The sequence below is a fragment of the Aotus nancymaae genome, unplaced genomic scaffold, assembly GCF_030222135.1.
Source record: "Aotus nancymaae isolate 86718 unplaced genomic scaffold, 86718_ANA_hifiasm-v0.15.2.pri h1tg000010l, whole genome shotgun sequence".
Classification (NCBI taxonomy): domain Eukaryota; kingdom Metazoa; phylum Chordata; class Mammalia; order Primates; family Aotidae; genus Aotus; species Aotus nancymaae.
This window is the reverse complement of record NW_026988421.1, coordinates 26,974,195-26,991,640: the sequence shown is the minus strand read 5'-3', so window position 1 is coordinate 26,991,640 and position 17,446 is coordinate 26,974,195. Positions and strand designations below refer to the sequence as shown.

Sequence of the window (17,446 nt, the reverse complement as noted above, 5' to 3'; positions counted from 1 at the left end):
TGACCTGTCAATCTCTGGTGCCTCCCACCCCAACACCTATAGGGGAGGGGCCTGCAGAGAGCCCATCACCTTGTCCCACAACCAACCAGCAACCACAGTCCCCTCAGCCGCGTCAGAGCAGGCAACTGGCTGCTTCCCCTGTAGACTGCCTGCTCCATAAAGATGGGGATCAAGTCTTTCCTGTTCACCTCTGTGCATCAGTGCCTGGCACACAGCAGGAGAGAAAAGCTGGGGAACAAGTGAACTGAATGAACAAATGTCTGATCTCTAGTTCCTGACTACACACTTACTTGTTTGCTTGGTTCTGGTTTTCTTTACTCTGAATAAGGCCTAGCCTTTGATCAATATCCTACCACTGTTTAACAGGAAGATCCCAGTACCTGAGGGCAGAGGAATGGGGTAGAAAGCTGGGGGAGCCACTGACCTGGCCTGCCCTCCACACTCCCATCTCCCAGCCTCCATGGGGTCCTCCCACCACCTCTGGGGAGCCCTTGGAGAGAGGCCTTCATGGGGAGGTCTGGACAGAGCCAGATAATAGAAATCAGGAGCGGGGGTATCGGGGTAGGGGAGGGCTGTATTTTGTCCCTTTAAATATACCCCAGCTGAGTCCCAGCTGTCAGCCATGAGGAGCCACAGCTTCACTCCCCAGGAAGTGGGTAATATTACAGTATCATGGCAGCAGCTCCAGCTCCCCAGCTCTGGCATGGCCTGGCCCTTAGATTGGATGTGGATGTCTCCATCCCCCACATCTCACTGTCCTGTCTCTGGGTCAGAGTTCCTGCCCAACCTGGCTATGATTCCACTCCTTAACCTGGAACCACTTCTAGAGTGGATTTTCTCCTTCAAGGGCCTCGAGGTGGTAGGAAGACCTCTTGGGGGTGGAGAGACCAGGGTGTGGAGGGCAGGTCAGGCCCCTGAGGTCCAAATCCCCCACTCAGCTGGCACTTCAGCACCAACATGCCCTAGCTCTACTGAATGTAGAGGCCCACTAAATCCAAGGAGGCAGGTTCGTGTCTGGTGTGTGGGGATGTGCAGTGAGGCCTGGGCCATGGACCCTCACTCGGTGCTGCACGTGGTGCTTGGAAACAGAAGAATGGGGTTAAATACTTCTAAGGGAGCCAGTGAGGCAGGAACCCCAGATGCTCATTCTCCCCATGCAAAGCCCAGATGATGAGGTAACTGTCCTCTCTCTTCTACAAGAAGCAGCCAGATAAAATCCCACCCTGTGGGCAGTGAGGGTCAAGCCACCCCTGGTTCTGCTGCGGTTATCAATGCCAGGGAAAGCACACCCCACACAATGCCAGTGCCCCCGAGCAGCATTGTTCATGCCCAAGCATCAAAGAGTCGATCAAACGCTTGCCCAGGAGGCACTGGTTAAGGCAGCGGGAGGGGAGGAGAAGAGGGTCCCCCAGGGTTGGGTGGGAGCCCGGGGGGGATGAGAATCTCCTATTCTGTTATCTTCTGGGGTTAAGGTCTGCTTGAATGTGCTGAGCCACTTCTTCTTTATCCCCACCTGATTCCTTCCCACCCACATATCCATGCAGGAAAGACGCATGGCAAGTACCCAGAGAATGCCAGGACACGGGCTGGTGGGCACGACACAGGTGAGCAGGTGAGAAGGTCCCACATAAACAAGAATGACTCTGGGAAAACAGGATTCTCCAGTGCACACAAGGAGAAACAGGGCAGCAAAAGGGTCGGGCAAATCTGCACCCCGATACCAGTGGGGGTCACTGGAGCCCTCCAATGTTCAGCCTTTGAGATCCCTGCACCAAGCCTCTCTTTAAGCCCCAGAGCTACTGCTTTCATGGATCTTGTTTAACTTGAGAAGGACGGGGGAGGAGGCCAAGGAAAATGGCATTCTTCCCCATCAAAGCCAAGAGTCTAAAATAATACTTCTGGTTGTAACTGATCCTGGCCTGTTCGCGATTACGGGCTCTTTGCTTGCTTTCTGGCAGGGCGGCCCTGGAACCCCGCAGCCTGGCCAACAGGGAGGGACACCCTCGCTCACTTGGATAATCTTGTCCTCATCTGACATAACCAAAAACATCCATTAGCCTCTCTGCTTTCAGCAGTTCTCCAGGGCAACTCTTCAAAACGTTACTTTATTTTAAAAAGTGGGGGCGGGGGGAAACTCCTATCATGAAATTCCAACTCCTATCATGAAATTCCATGACATTAATCATTTTCTTTCTGTTCCTAGCACTGTCCTAAAAACCACAAGAAGCACCAGCTGGGCCACTGGCTATTGCAAATTACAAGAGGGAGGGAGGCAGATCAGATTGTCTTTTTCTTCTGCCCTATCTCCCACCCTTTTGTTAGAGGAGAAAACACACATCCCACCTCGCATGCACATGCACCCTTTTGCTGCCATAGCACAGAAGTGGCTCAGGGAAGCTCAAGACTATTTCTCAGCTGTTCCTTCTCTGGAAATTTAATCTGTGATGCATTTGGCTTCACAAAGCCCATTCCAAAGGTGTTCAGTAGCCCACGATCCCTGTGATCATCATTACAAACCCAAGGACATTTGTAGTTAGTGACCCATTTGGCTGCGGGGGGGAGCTGGCTGAAGGGTTGCCAACATGGTCAAATTCCCCTTGCCTGCTCCCTGTGAGCTGAAACTGGCTTGTTTTCAGGTCCCTAGGGGTAAGAGGGAATCTTAGGAACTCCAGAACTACAGAGATAAAGTTGGCATCTTGCCCACCTTGGTAACAGCATAATGGTCAGGGGAATGGGGTAGCTTGGTATCTGGAAAGCAATCATGGCCACTGTCTCCACTCCTAATCACTCCTCTGTGCTGTGGATGAGCAAAGCTGGTGCTCAGAGAGGTGAAGTGGCTTGCCTGAGGTCACCTTATTGTTTGGTAGCTGAGCTTAGAGTCTGGGTTGACCGACCTCCTCTTACGCAAAGCCTGGCATCCCTCCCACGATGGCACGTCACTGCTCTGCCCATTAACACGACACTCTGAGCACCATGCCAAGTGGCTATTCCTTGACCCAATGCCTCGAGCAAGAAGTGAGTGTCTGGAACTGGCAGAAAGCCCCACCGGTGCACAGAAAGGTCATTTGGCCAAACCAGGCATGGGAGACTCAAGTAGCCAATGCTGGAGGTGCTGGTTTGTGGTCTCAAGTGCAAGACTCCAAGCCCTGTATCCTTTCCACACCTGCATGCTATGACTGCAGCAGCTCAAGATCCTGCTGTAATCAAAAGATGGTGAGCACACTGAGCAGAAAAGGCTGGGGCCTGCAAAAATGCTGCTTAAAGTACAGAAAACAAAAGAGAAAGACATCATGTTCAGAAACACCAGAACTGGACGCCTGGCCAACCTCAACAACGACTCATCCCCTTCCTGGGGGAAGGAAGGAACACAAGGGGCTGAGGAGGCAGAGCCTCTGGACCTGAGGAGGGACCACAGCCAGCTGTAGGGCAGCCTCACCTTCCCCGGAGCACACCATGCCTCCTTCCCAGCCTGACGCCAGCCCTGAGAAGCCTTACTAGCTGGGGGAGTCTGCATTCTCCAGTTGGGGCATATGAAGCTGATGTTGTGGGGAGAGGAGAGGGGAGTTAGAAAAACAAGGATCTTTAAATGCACAGGAGTGGGGAGGTGACTTTGCCTGGCTCCAGGCTCTAGCCCTAGTAACAGGCTGAAAGGCCCAGGCCAGGTGAGCAGCAGCTCAGCAGCGGCAGCAGCTGGAGAGCCCTGCTCCCCTTCCTCCCTCACCTGGCACCTGCCACATCACTCTCCAGGGCTCCTGGACCTCAGAGACAGCCCACCTCCACACCAGCAGCCTGCAGACATGCCACAGCCCTGCCTCAAACTCACTGTGATGCTGGGCACGTGGCTTCCCTTTTCCAGGCCTCCGCTCTCCCTCAGCCCCTCCATGCAGTGGAGAAGAACAGAGGGAAAGCTCTCTTCATCTATATTGAAGACCCTTCAAAGCCCTTGAGCAACTCCTCCAGCTTCTCTCAGGCAGCCCCTGGCACAGTGGCCGGATCACACCTGTCTACTTGTCCCTCCGCACTTCTACATGCATCATTCAGGTTCACTTTGCTTGGAGCACCTTCCTCCTTCAGCTTTGCAAGCTGCCTGGGGCCTGCCCCTTGTTCAAGGCCTACCTTCTCCACAAGTCTTCCCCCACCACCCAAGCCAGGCCCCGTCCCCATCTCTGAGCAAACCTGACAGTATTCATGAACACTCACAGTACCCAGAGCAGACAGGGCCATCCTTCTGAGTCCCGTCTCCTGTCCTCAGCCACACCTTGCTTTCTGCCTTGCACACTGTAGGTGCAGAGTGAAAATGACTCACTAAATCTGGGCTTTTACCTTACAGGTAAAGAGATAGCCCTCGGATGCCATCACCTGCAGCAATAGGAAGACAGGGACAGCTGCCTCTTGTCCACGGGTGCCCCAATGCTGGGCATACCACAGGGCACACAGTAGGTGCTCATGTTTGTTGACTGAATGAGCAAACCACATCTTGTGGAAGTAGCCTGTGCATGTAGGATTTCACTGAGGCCTGAGATGTGGTGTATGTTGGTGTAGGGGTGCGGGAGGAGGGAGGCTGGCAGGTGGTAGGTCTTCCTTCCGGGGCTGTGGTTGGGGGAGTGGCCAGGATGGGTCTTCGTAGTGGAAAGAAGGCAGTTCGGGCGGGGGCGCTGACCAGCACCACCCTCTCACCCTTGGTGCTGCCCGCCAGGTAAGTAGACCGATCCATCCACGTAGGCCAGTGACCTCCCCAAGGGCCCCTCCCCAAGGACCTGGTGAGCCAAAGTGGGAACGCTCATTCAACTCTCTTGCGGGAAAATGAGTCAACATGCTTCTCTTCCCTTTCAGATTCCCTCTGACTTGCTGCCCCTGGCCTTTCTCCTGCCTCAGTGGGGCTTTAGCACAATTGACCTCTGCTTTCCTGCGCTCTGTGGCCGGGGAACTCATGTGGTGAAGCACTCTGGACTTTGGCTTTCCAAAGAAGTGAAATCTACAATGCAGGCATCCAGATCTCCAAACCCCGGACAAACGGCAATGACTGAAGCTCACGCCCTACCTCCCAGCTGTGCAACCTTGGGGCAAGTCGCTTCACCTCTCTGGGCTTCAGCTTCCTCCTTGGAAAGACAGAATGCCAATATCCATCCTGCCTCTTGCCAAGATGTTTTGTAGACTGCATGGTTTTGTATATTGTAAAACATAAAATATTGTGATTCATTAAGAGATCACCTTTTAAAAAGAGTCCAAAATCCACCCCCCCGCCCCCCACCTTAGCTAGCACAAACAGGCATCTCTCCAGGTGGCCTTGACCTCCCCAATGAACCCTCCTAGCAGGAGTCTGGGAGAATAGAACATGCAGACTTCTGGCCACTGTCCTTAGAGCTTTCCAGAACATGGGGATCCCAGGGCAGCCTGAGGCACTGCCAGTGGGCCCCGTCACGAGAGGAGAGAGGGATCCGCTGTCGCACACCAGTCCCAAAACCCACCCACAGTTCACTTGCCTTACGGACAGTCCTTGGCAGACTTACTCTGAGTTTGGCCTTTGCTCATTTCCCATGGTGCTCCTGGGCCACTTCCCCACAATCCGATCCAATAAAAACTTAAGGGAGGCAAATGAACTTTAGCCTGAGCCTGAGAGATGCCCAGCTAGGAAGGGGACCGTGAAGCCGGGGCTGAGACAGTCAGATGAAACAAACCCAACAATAATTGTGCATGGCATATTCAAACAGGGAAACGAACTCGGGGGTTCTATGAGCCAGAAGCTTCCCTCGGTTTCCTGGGATTCCACAGCTCAGCTCCCAGGATGGGGAGCCCTGCTGAGCCCTGGCTCCCTCAGACTTTGTAGGCCATCTAGTTAACTGGGTCACCCCAGCTACACCCCTACAACGAGGCCAGGATTCTAGGTCAGCACTGGAAACCCAGAGGATGAGGTTATGGAATCTGAAAAGATGCTGAGAGGGACAAGGGCGGCCCTTCCCGCTCCCACCAGAACAATTATGGAAAACCCAATTGCTGAAGGGTATAATATCACATGGCCGCAGGGTAAGCTGGGGAGAGAATGAGGAAGGGGCAATTTTTCAACCCAAATTCCCCAAGGTCCTAACAAATTATACTCCCCAGAAAGTGTTTGCTTTACACTTTGCCGAAATCTGTTATGTAACGGGAGAAAATGTGTGTGGTGATCTTTTCCCTGCACTTCAGCTGGGGAGCGGGGTGAGACCTGTCATTTCTACTGGGGAAAAAGGCAGTGTCTGTGTGTTGGGGGCAGGCAGAGGGTCTCCAGGGCTGCCCACTCACAGGGCACCTGTGCAAAGGTACACCTGGGTCAGGGGAGGCAAGTCACCTCTGTCAGCTCTGCTGCAGGGCTCCGAATAGGTGTGCAGTGACAGTGATAGCTAGAATAACAGCCCTTGGCACAGCACCCGTCTCTGCCCTTGCTCACTCCTGCCCTCCCAGAATCACTGGGCCTTCTGCTGTTCCCTCCATTCACCAAGGCCCACCTGTCCCCAGCTTTAACAACACCTCGATGGCGTCTTTCATGACCACATCCCTGCCCCATCCCTGCTGACCTCTCCACAGTGCCTGCTTGTTTCCCGACTTGTACTTTTCAACACCTAGAATTACTTCCTTGGTTTGTTACATGTCTCTTCGCAATATTTGAGCCCCATGAGGGCTTTGTTGGCCTCTGTCACTTCTGGATTCCAGCCTGACACTTAGTCACTCACACAGACTTAGTGATGACCAACCAACCAGCCATCGGAAGACTGGCTTCACCGGCCCCTGGTGTTCAAACTTGGAAAAGTAACATTTTGGAGATGCTCACGGACGCAGTCAGTGGAAACCTGTTTGTCCCCCAAAGGGAAGGCAGCCAGGTGTTGCCCCGAGGCTACAACCGGGGTGAGCAGCGGCTGTCACTCTGGTACTTCTGCTGGATTTCCAGGGCTGCATGCCACACCGAGGACACCACTGACCCACATATTTTGCCGAGAAATAACTCTTCAAGAAAAATGGCCTTGGAGGAGTGTGGGACACGACAGTTCCACAGAGCCAATAGGTCCACAGAGTTAGGCCACAGCATCTGGCCACAAGGCCTGACCAACCTGGGCAGGGTGACAGTGTGGTGGAGGGAGCCCCCCGCCATGCTCACTGCCCCACCTGCCTGCCTGGCAGCTGGCTCCACACAGGTGGCTGGCAGCACTCGGCGTTGACCGCCCTTGGATGCATCCCGGACACAGGCCCTGCAGATCCAGCTGGAGGAGAAAGCACTATCTGCAGAGCCTCCCAGCCCCTGCCACACCTGTGCCTGCCACCCTCCTCCCCACGCAGGCTGGAGGGCTTGCCTCCAGGCCCGCTCTTCTCAGGGGGCTCTCCTGCTCACCAGCTTCCCGAGGCCCCACCCTCCCACCCCCTGCTGCCCAGCTCCCACTTTTCTTCTGCTCGGGCACCTAGATGCCTGCTTTGCGGTTGCAGCCCCACCACAGCCTGTACTTCTTGCTCTGCCTGTCTAATCCCTTCATTCTCCCAGCCCTGCTCAATGCCTCCGACTCCTCCGGGAAGCCTTCCTGACCATTCTTATCTTCACCCCTGACACTTCAGCTCTGCACCATGCAACAGGGCCACTGAGGGACCATCAGCGTGGGGTTGTCATGAAAGCCCCCTGATCCCATGAGGCCACCAATGGGACCCTGATTTCTGTCTCCAACCCTTCTTCCTGCTGGATTCTGTTGATTAGGCTGGGACAAGGATACCTGGGCAGCAAGAATGCCAGGGGAGTGATTCTGGCCCCAGAACGGGTCGTCCTGGCCTCACTGCCTGACAGTAAACCCCCTGCCTCCATAGCCACCTCACAGACCCTCAGGACTGAGGGTCCTCAGTCAGATACCACCAAGTCAGTTCTATGACCAGATGGGGAAATTGAGGCCCCAAGAGAGAAACTGGCACCCTGCAGACCCCAGGGTCGATCTGTGGTAGAGCTGTCCCAATCAGTGGTCTTATTAGTGATTATCACTTATCAAGCACCCACTGTGGGCCAGGCCCTGCGTGAAGCACTAAATTCCTTTTGTCTTTAAATTCTTTTTTTTTTTTCCTCTGTAGAGGTGGGGCCTCTCTATGTTGCCCAGGCTGAGCTTGAACTCCTAGCCTTAAGTACCCTCCCACCTCAATCTCCTAGTTTTGGGATTACAGGCATGAGCCACCATGCCTGGCCCTGAATTCCTTTTGAATTAGCATATACCAACCCTATAGCTATGGGTATGATTATCCCCATTTTACAGGTAAGGAAACTGATGCTGAGAGGACATGAGAAACTTTCCCAGGATCACCACAGGAAGTAACCAAATCAAGATGAAAAGCAGGTTTCTCTACCTCGAAGCCCACCTTCCTAACTGATGACCCTCCTAACTGCTAGGCTATCCTGCAATCTCAATCTCAAAAGAATCTTGATCCTGGAGTGAATAAAGCTGAGTGGAAGGGCACAAGGCTGGGCTAGCATGCCTGCTTTTGCTCCTGGCTTTAGGCTCCCGGGCCCCTTCCCCTCCAGCCAGCTCTGTGAAGTGGATAACAGCTGCACACTAGAGATCGTCTTGGGCCAGAAGGGATTCTGCTGATTAGACTGACATAGCAAGAACACACAGGCTGCACTCTGGAAGAGAAGAGCTGTCAGTGCACAAGGCTTTCTGATGGCTGGGACAGGACCTCGTGGGGTCAGTCACCACCTCTGTGGTACCATATCCAAATGGGGACTGGTTCACTGGAGCCAAACTCTTAAAAGGACTGTTGCAGAGATAAGCATGTTAGTTCAGTTAGCTGCACTGCAGACTACAATAAACCTGCCCTTCTAGAAACAGCCTATCCTATGTTTGTTGAGACACTTCTTTTCCAGGAGCAGGCTAATGTGGAAGTCTGAATTCTAATAGTAATCAGGTGGTTACATAGTAGGCACAGAATCTAAGCAAGATGTAGATAGAAGATATACAGAAAATCCATTTAAGACAATGCAGGCTGGGCATGGTGGCTCATTTGAGGCCGGAGTTCAAGACCAGCCTGACCAACATGGAGAAACCCCATCTCTACTGAAAACACAAAAAAATCAGGCAGGCATGGTGGTGCACACCTGTAATCCCAGTTACTTGGGAGGCTGAGGTGGGAGAATCACTTGAATCTGGGAGGCAGGGGTTGCAGTGAACCGAGATTGCACCACTGTACTCCAGCCTGGGTGACAGAGCAAGACCCTGTCTCCAAAAAAAAAAAAGAAAGAAAAAGACAATGCAAAGTGTGTGAGGCTATCCCAGGCTCACAACAGTCCACCAGAACGAGCACAGCAACTAGACTCTAAGCTCCATAAAGGCAGGAACCTCATGGATATATACATAATTAGCACAAAGTATTCAATTATTCAAGAACTGCGAAGTAAATGAGTGAATAAATGAACCACTCCTACACACAGTGTACTTCATCCTTACAGAAAGTCCACGTGGTATGTATCACAACCCCCTCTTACCCATCAGAAAACAAATTGATTTCTACTTACATCACACAGTATAGCCTTAGATCTTAAACCCCGTATTGGAATTCCGGATTCTTGACCCTCTCTACCACATGCACAGGTACTGAACAAATAAAATGATTGCAGCCACCATGTTTTGGGGTAACTTTTCTTTAAAGATCTACCTACCAACAGCCTCTGCCAAAGAGGTTGATTAGGTAACCATGTTTATACCCTGTGATGCTTCTCTGGGATACAGTCTATCGGCCCAGGGCTGGACACCCACAGTCTAAGGTTTGCCAATCCATTGACTAGCGAGGAAACAATCAGACTCAAACTTCGAATTTTGAACTCAAAGAACCAGAGGTCAAACTCAGTTACTGGGAGAGATCTCAACTGAAGTCATGCAAGTCTGGCCTTGAGAAACCAACACCACTCAAACAAGCTGCCATCATGGTCGGACGAGAGGGGAAGGCAGGCTGGTCTGCAGTTACAAGAGTACAGCTGTGCTTTAAATCCGCATGGTAGTTGGGTTCAGTGGCTCACGCCTGTAATCCCAGACCCTTGGGAGTCAGAGGCGGGCAGATTGCCCGAGTCAGGAGTTTGAGACCAGCCTGGCCAACACAGTAAAACTCTATTTCTACTAAAAATTCCAAAATTAGCCAGCCGTGGTAGCAGGCACCTGTAATCCCAACTACTTGGGAGGCTGAGGCAGGAGAATCACTTGACCCAGGAGGCGGAGGTTGCAGTGAGCTGACATCAGGCCACTGCACTCCAGCCTGGGCAACAAGAGTGAAACTCCGTTTTAAAAAAAATCCGCACAGTAAGTAAGAGAGACAGAGAAGCTGCTTTGGCTCGTGCTGACTTTTGGTTCCTAGTACCAGCCCCCTGAGGCTGATTTACCTCTCACCCCCGGGTTTGGTGAGATTTTCCTTTATTGCTTCAATAATTTCTTGAGAAAGTCTGAGTGAATTTCTGTCCGCCGCTCACAACTCAACTGGGACTAAAGCATTAACCCTGGAGGTAAGTAAAGATTCTCAGATTCTTCCCAGGGCTCGGTTTTCTCACTTGTTAAAAAAAAAAAAAAAAAAAAAAAAAAAAAATTGGACTAGGAGCTTAAAATTCCTTGCTTCCATGGAAGTATAAGAACTCCCAATGCATCATGCCGGTGCCAGGAAGTAAGCAAAGACTCAGAGAAGGAAAGGTAAGGCAGGAAAAATTTTGTTGACTCATCTCCCCACCTCCTCCCCTGGCCAGCAGTCCTGAGGAGGAGGAAACAATCCTAGGAAGTTGGAAGCAGCTTTGCTCAACACAGAAATCAGAGTGACCAGGACCATGATGTCACCACGCTGCCAGAAATTTTGCCTGCTGCAGAGGGAAGCCGATGCTGTCTTTGAGGCAAATGAATGTCTTACAGAGGAGGCATCTCAGGCACTGCTGCTTATGTTAACGGCAGAGGAGTTTCCAAAGACAAAGTAACAATGGTGGTTGCATGCCCTGGTATGACTTGCTGGGTGGCAAAGCTACCAAAGCTATGAATCTTTCCTCTATGTGTCCCTGTTGATCAATGGAGAAAGAGTCCTTTTCTGGTCTGGCCCTAGACCCACTGCTTGATCACAAATGCTTTCCACAAAGCTACTCAAGTCCCACTTTGGGTTTCTTTGACTCCTGTTCTCTGGGATAGGCTTGTCCTCAGTCCCAGGTACACATTACCTTCCTCAGATCCTTTCAGCTGTTTTCTGTTCCCAAGTTCAATGGATCAATGAACAACATGAATTCCTACTAACTGGAAGGAGGGATGCAGAGACAAGCTTCCCCATAGATGTTCCAGGGAGCTCTGCAGCCATCTTACCTCAACCTGAGGCATCGCCAACTTAGACTTCCACCCTTCCCACCGGGGATGGGCCCATTCTCAGCCTCCCTGCATGGCCTCTGTTGAGGGGAGAGATCTTAGCTCTTGGACTCTAAGGGAATTACTTAACCTCTTAGCCTATTACTTTAGCCACAAATTGGTTAAACTGCCTTCTATTGCGTGGCGTTGTTCCATGATATCCCAATAGAATGATGTGTGTGAAGCCTGTGGCCTGCCACCTGGGGTTTACAGACTCAAAATCACCTTCCATGCACATCTCTCTTTAGAACAATGAGACCACAGAGGGGCTCTGATGAGCAGGCAGAGCCAGAGGTGGCTGGGTACCCCTGTGGACACTCTGCTTGAGGCACTCCCAGCCAAGTGAGGGGGGACACAGGCAGAGTCCTGGCACCCTTTGGGCAAGGCCAGGCTCAGGGAGGCGGCAATGGTGCTGGCGGGCCACTGCCCAACAAATGGAAATGCCTCAACACACCCACTGTGTCCCAAGGTCAAAGGCATCACAATGGGGTCTTTGTTCCCGAGTTCAAAAACCTCACTCACTACTCCTTCCAAAGCCAGCTTGCAGGATGCACAAGATGCCTCCTCTGCCCCAGCATCAGGCCTCCAGCTCCTCTGAACTGGGAAACCACCCTCCCAGAGATGTGCAGTTTGGCCCTCTTCCTTTCTCCCTCCACCTACTTCGTTTCTCTGGTTAGGCTGGTTGTGTACTCCAGGCCTCCTGGTAGATAGCAACAGATGGGTTTGAATAGGCAGGCACAGCACTTCAGGTCCTGTGCAAACATCTGCAGCTGAGCAGCTGCCTCCATCAAGGGTAACGATACAAAACTCCCAGAAATAGAAAAGCCGTGTTCAGGGAAGCTTTCTACCAGACACTCGGGGTCCCACCAAGACTTTCAGCCTCGGAGTTCACCTGAGAGAGGCTCAGGGAGGTCACTTGCTCCAGCCCCTGCTTCCAACCAGCTACAAGGTTACTTCCATTTTATGGAAGGAATAACTGAAGCCCAGAGAAGCTAAGGGACCTGAAGCCCCCAGCAGGCAGTGGCAGCTACAATGTGGCTTCTAAGAACAGCAGCTCCCTTGCATAGTCTGTGTGCCAGACCAGCCTGCTCTGGCCACAGGTGGCCATGGGGAGCTGGGGTGCCTGGGCCACCTCTCACAGCCATCAGCAGCTCCTCAGGAGAGCACGCATCTCCCCCTTTGTCAGGGTTCCTTCACCCAATCCTAGGCAGGACTCCAGTGTCCCAGGGTCCTGGAGATGGGCCAGGAGGGGAGAGGGCACACATGCCCTGGGAATCCTGGGGTTTCCAGCAGGGTAACTTCCTCTCGTGTGCTGTCTCCTCTTCAGCCATCCTGGCCAGTGGCTGGCGGCCCCCAAAGACATGGGGGCTCACTACCTCCTGCCGCTCAAGGGTTAACAGCTATGGTGTGACAGGCAGGCATGGTGGAAAGACCATCTCTAACCAGAAGTTCTGAGAAGAACTAACCACTTTTCCTGATGCAAGCTCTGCAACAAACATCTCCTTCACCTGAGGTCTCCCATGCCACCATTAGAGATCCATTATTGGGTCTTCAGGTGCTGGGGGTTTCCAGAGCCAGACCCCCTGACATCACCAGCTTGCTTTGGAGGCAGGGAGGTGTCACCATGAGCATGAAAAAGGCTGGGGACAAAGCCGCGCAGGGAGAAGCCCAGTGTGGGCACCTGGGACGAAAGGCTGAGGCCTCACAGCAGGGACATGGCTCTGCGGGGTGCGGGGGGGACTGCTGCTGACCACCTTGGCGATGACATCAGGCACAAGGGCAGCCACAGCCTGACCTGAGAGGGGAGCAGGCGCTTCAAAGATCTCAGAGCAGGAGGGCCGCGAGTCAGGCCTATGCGTGTATCACAGCCCTGTTCTGCATCCACCTCCCCCAGGAGGCCCGCTGGGATTTCCTCAGCATTCCCACAGCTCCTGGCCATCTGGAGGCACAGGAGTTCTGCCTCGGCCCTCAGGAGACTCGCTTCCCCTCAGCCTCCCTGTGCCTCGGTTCCTGTCTCTACAGAGCGGGCACTGCCGTCCTTCACTTGGCCTTTCCTTTCCGGGTTTAAACACTGGAAAGGCACAGAGTGGGGCTAGGAGAGGAGAACAGGCCCCTCCCCTCTGGAAGCATCCACCATTCAGGAAGGCTCCAAACACAGGGGCCTTCCCCACAGCAAACCGAAACCGAAACAAAACACCCCAGAAACCAGTGCAAGCCCCGGGAGGCTGTGGGCGGATGGATGTCCTGGGCTCCAGTTCCATCTCGGGCTGTCAGGGGACCAAACGGGCTTGGACTGACGGGCTTGGCCGTCCTCTCTCCACCTGCCATGACTCCTGCTGCCAGGGACACAAAGGTACCTTGGCCCCTCCGTGGCACCCCGAGAACCAGCAGCCCAGGGCAGCTGTCAGCACGGCCCCTGTCAATGCAGGACCCTGCCTGGCCTGGGCGTAGCTGCAGCCCCCCTCACTGGGCTTGCTTCCCAGGTCCCAGGGCCTCCAGCTCGGCAGGGGGCAGTCAGCTCCCCAACCAGACCCCAGCCAACTCCCCCAGGCCTGGCCCTTCCTCAGATGACTCGCCAGGGACCCTGGACCTCACGGTGTGCCCTGCCCCTGCCTGGACCCTGGCTTGGAACATGGCCTGCGGGGGGTGCTGTTGTTGGGCATCCCTGAGCTGAGAGCTCCCACCCACGGTCTTCCGAGGGCACGGGACCCCATCAGGGCTGGCCGCTTATTCCCGTGCTGCGCCTGGCCCTGCATTAGCAAAGGCCGGTTAATTACCCCGAGCAGGGGAGACATTCTTCCACCACCAGGCAAACTGCTGGCCTGCCGCCCAAACCAACAGGGGGAAACTTCAGCCGCCTCGGCCCTCTCTCTGCCAGATGGAAATAACGTATAGCTGCAGCGGTGGGGGAGGAGGCAGGAACAAAACCCAGCCTGGCCCGGGGGCCAGACCGGAACCCCAGTGGACAGCCGGCGGCCAGGGCACTCACCGCTCTCGTTCTTCTCGATGACATCCACCACCTCCCCGGCCTGGAGGCTCAGCTCCGAGTTCTCCTGCTTCTTATAGTTGGACACCACCACGTACTGTTCCAGGATCATGGGCTCGGCGGTGGCGTCCGCACCTGGCGAGGGCAGAAAGCACGCGGTGAGCCAGCGGCCGGCCATGGCCCCGCGGCCGGGGCGCCCCCTGTCCATCGGCCTCCTCGGGGGAGGCTGCTCTGTCGCCAGTGCCGCTCGCAGGGGCAGCCCGCAGCCGGGGCTCGAAGCTCACAGGACGCCAAGGACAGGCCATATAGCAAGGCCCCACACCGGCCCGCTGCACCGCGGGGACCGGGGGACATGGGGAGCCAGGGGGCCGGGGAGGGGACGGGCAGGAGGAGGAGGGACGACAGAGGCAGAGGCGGAGGCGGAGACCGAGGAAGCTCAGGAAGAAGCCTTGTGCTGCGATGAGTTAGTCACAGCCCGGCATGAGGGAGCCTACGGGGAGGCCTGGGGCCAACGGGGTCTCTCCAGCCTCCCTCTCCGGCCCGCAGGGGCATTGGGGAGGGCAGTGAGCCAGCGAGTGGGCGGCCCATGAGGGCTGAGGCCAGAGGCCAGAGGCAAAGGAAAGGCAAGCAGGAGGCTCCAGCCTCTGCCCCCAACCCCTGCAAACCCGAGAGAAAAGGCAGCCCTGCTCCCTCGGGCGGGAGAGGGAGAGGAGAGAGCGGGAGAGAGCTTCTCCACGGCCCAGGCCCAGGCGAGGAGTCAAGAGGGTTTGAGGCCGCCAATCACTGGGGTTTACTCGCAACCCTTAAATAGAAACACATGAGACCCATCGAATGAGGAGCCGGGGGTGGAGGCAGGGGAGGGGGAGGAGGCCCAGACTGTTTACTTGAAACCCAAGAAGAAAGTCCCCGCGCGCCAGCGGCTGGCGAGCCCAGCCCGCCCCCCGCCAACTTTTCCTCAAGTTCGCTCGGTTCCTGCCCCCTGGGCTCACCCAGGCGTTGCCACTCAGCCCAGGCCAGGTGCACTCAGACCAGACTCAGGCCTGCCCCCAGCCCTGCTTCCAGAGAGGGCCCTCTGGCTGCAGAGACTGACTCAGTTTCCCCCTGCCTTTCAGTGCTGGGGCTTGTGCTCAGGCTCTTGGCAGTTTGAGGGGCCCGAGGGGTCAAAAGCTGGGTGTAGCAGAGGGAGACCCCTAGGAGCAAGCAGCTTCTCTGTCCTCCTCAGTCACTGGACCAGCGTGACATTCATTAAGCAGGCACCAGGCAGGAAGACAGACAGGCCCGGTGCTGTCTCAGCTTCCTAGCTGTGTGGCACTGGATGTTGCTTAAACTTCTGCACTTCAACTCTTCCATCATCATTATTAGGGTGGGGGTGGGGATAAGACACCTAAAACATGATGTGTTTTTAGCTAGGAGTGAAAAGGATCCACTAGCCAGAGATGGACTAGTCACCTCCTATAGGAAGCCTTCCGAGACCACCCCCAGCCCAAAGAGAATTCCTAGTACACTTTTTTTTTGAGATAGGGTCTCTCTTTGTTGCCCAGGCTAGAGTGCAATGGTACAATCATGGGTCACTGCAGCCTTGACCTCCAGGGTTCAAGCAATCCTCCCACCTCAGCCTCCCATGTAGCTGGGACCAAAGGCACATACCACTATACCTGGTTAGTTAGTTTTTTTTTTTTTTAATTTTTTTTAGAGATAAGGTCTCACTTTGTTGCGCAGGCTGGTCTTGAACTCCTGGGCTCAAGTGATCCTCCTGCCTTGGCCTCTCAAAGGGCTGTGATTACAGACACGAGCCACTACAACTGGCATACTTAAACTATATGTCTGCCAATCTCCTTGAAGGCTAGGGGGCTTCGTATCACTAGCCTGGCTACAAAAGTGGCTGAGCGTCTCCAAGCGCCACACATCCCCCTTGGCACCTCAGCCTACAGCCACATTCCCCACACACCTGAGTCTGACTTGGCAAATGTGATATAACAGGCACATTAACCACCCCACTTCATGCTCACAACACCCCCCTTATCTTCCCATTTCACAAAAGACCAATCAGAGGTCCAGAGCAGGCAAGAGACCACTCCAGCTCCCACAGCTGCGATGAAGAGCATCACATTCATTTGGAATGATTTTGTTCAGGCTCAAGCCCATCTCTTTCCACTGCAGAATAATTGCCTCTGATTTGTTTCTATCAGTCTGGTTCTTCTAGCACAATGATCCTCAACTTGGTAGCACAGAATCACCTGGGGAGCTTTTTAAACCTACTGGTGCTGGGCTCCAGAGGCAGGTTTCTTTGGTCTGGGACCCAGGCATGAGTAGTTTTTGGACATCCCCTCTGTCCCTATGGTGCTTGTGTGCAACCAGGAGCAAGAAACACTTCTTAGATATTTGGGTCTTTCTGTGGGGGAGGCTCCCTCCAACCTAGGGCAGATGGCAATGGCCACACAACTTTGCGAAATCCCAAGGGGAGGCCTCCTTCCAGGGAAACAAACCCCACTGCCCCCGGCCGTTTTCTCCCATGAGGTGTGGGCCCTGCAGGCCCGTGTCAGCCCTTTGGAGAAGCAGAAGGGACCCTGCTGCAGCTGAGGGTTCGCACGTGCACAGTCCCGGGCAGCCCCTCTAAAGTCAGGATTGAATTTCAGACAGAAATGCAACCAACAGCCGGGCAGCAGGGCCTGCTCCACCTCTGTACTCAGGCGTGCCAGCTTCTGTGCCTGCCCCTGCCAGCTGGGCAGAGGCAGCACCGGGGGCTGCGCTGACCAACTACCTCCCACTGTGCCCCCGGGAGGATGGCAGTGCCTGTTCTGTGCCTGGAGCCTCTGTGGCCAACAGCACTTCTTAACACACAGAAAGGGCCATCCCTGCCCTGCGAGAAACGGGGGTTCCTTTCCCAGTGTGGGGGCACTGGGTGAGAAGAGTGGGAAAGAAAGGCTCCAGCACCAAACAGAAGAAGAGAGAGTTCTGTGGCGGTTTAGAGAGCTTGCCAGCCCTGAGTGTGCCCAGATCACAGCAATGGTGACAACGAGCCTTCATCAGTGCTGACTCTGAGGCACCCCATAGAATCCAGCTGTCTCGTCCAGTAACCTGGGCAGCAGGTCCTGTGATGGCC

At 54.5% G+C, this 17,446-nt stretch overlaps 1 protein-coding gene across 5 annotated transcripts in view; it reads right to left on the bottom strand.

Moving 5' to 3' along the window:
- The window catches only part of SH3PXD2A (SH3 and PX domains 2A), a 257,697-nt gene that overhangs the window by 46,984 nt on the left and 193,267 nt on the right, over positions 1-17,446 (bottom strand). For all 5 annotated transcript variants that reach the window (XR_010341754.1, XM_012439465.3, XM_012439467.3 and 2 more), the window contains one exon: positions 14,347-14,478. Coding sequence is in view for 4 of the 5 variants with exons in the window: in XM_012439465.3 (XP_012294888.1) it covers positions 14,347-14,478 (132 nt within the window). In the remaining variant the exon portion in view is untranslated. The remainder of the gene's footprint in view (positions 1-14,346; positions 14,479-17,446) is intronic.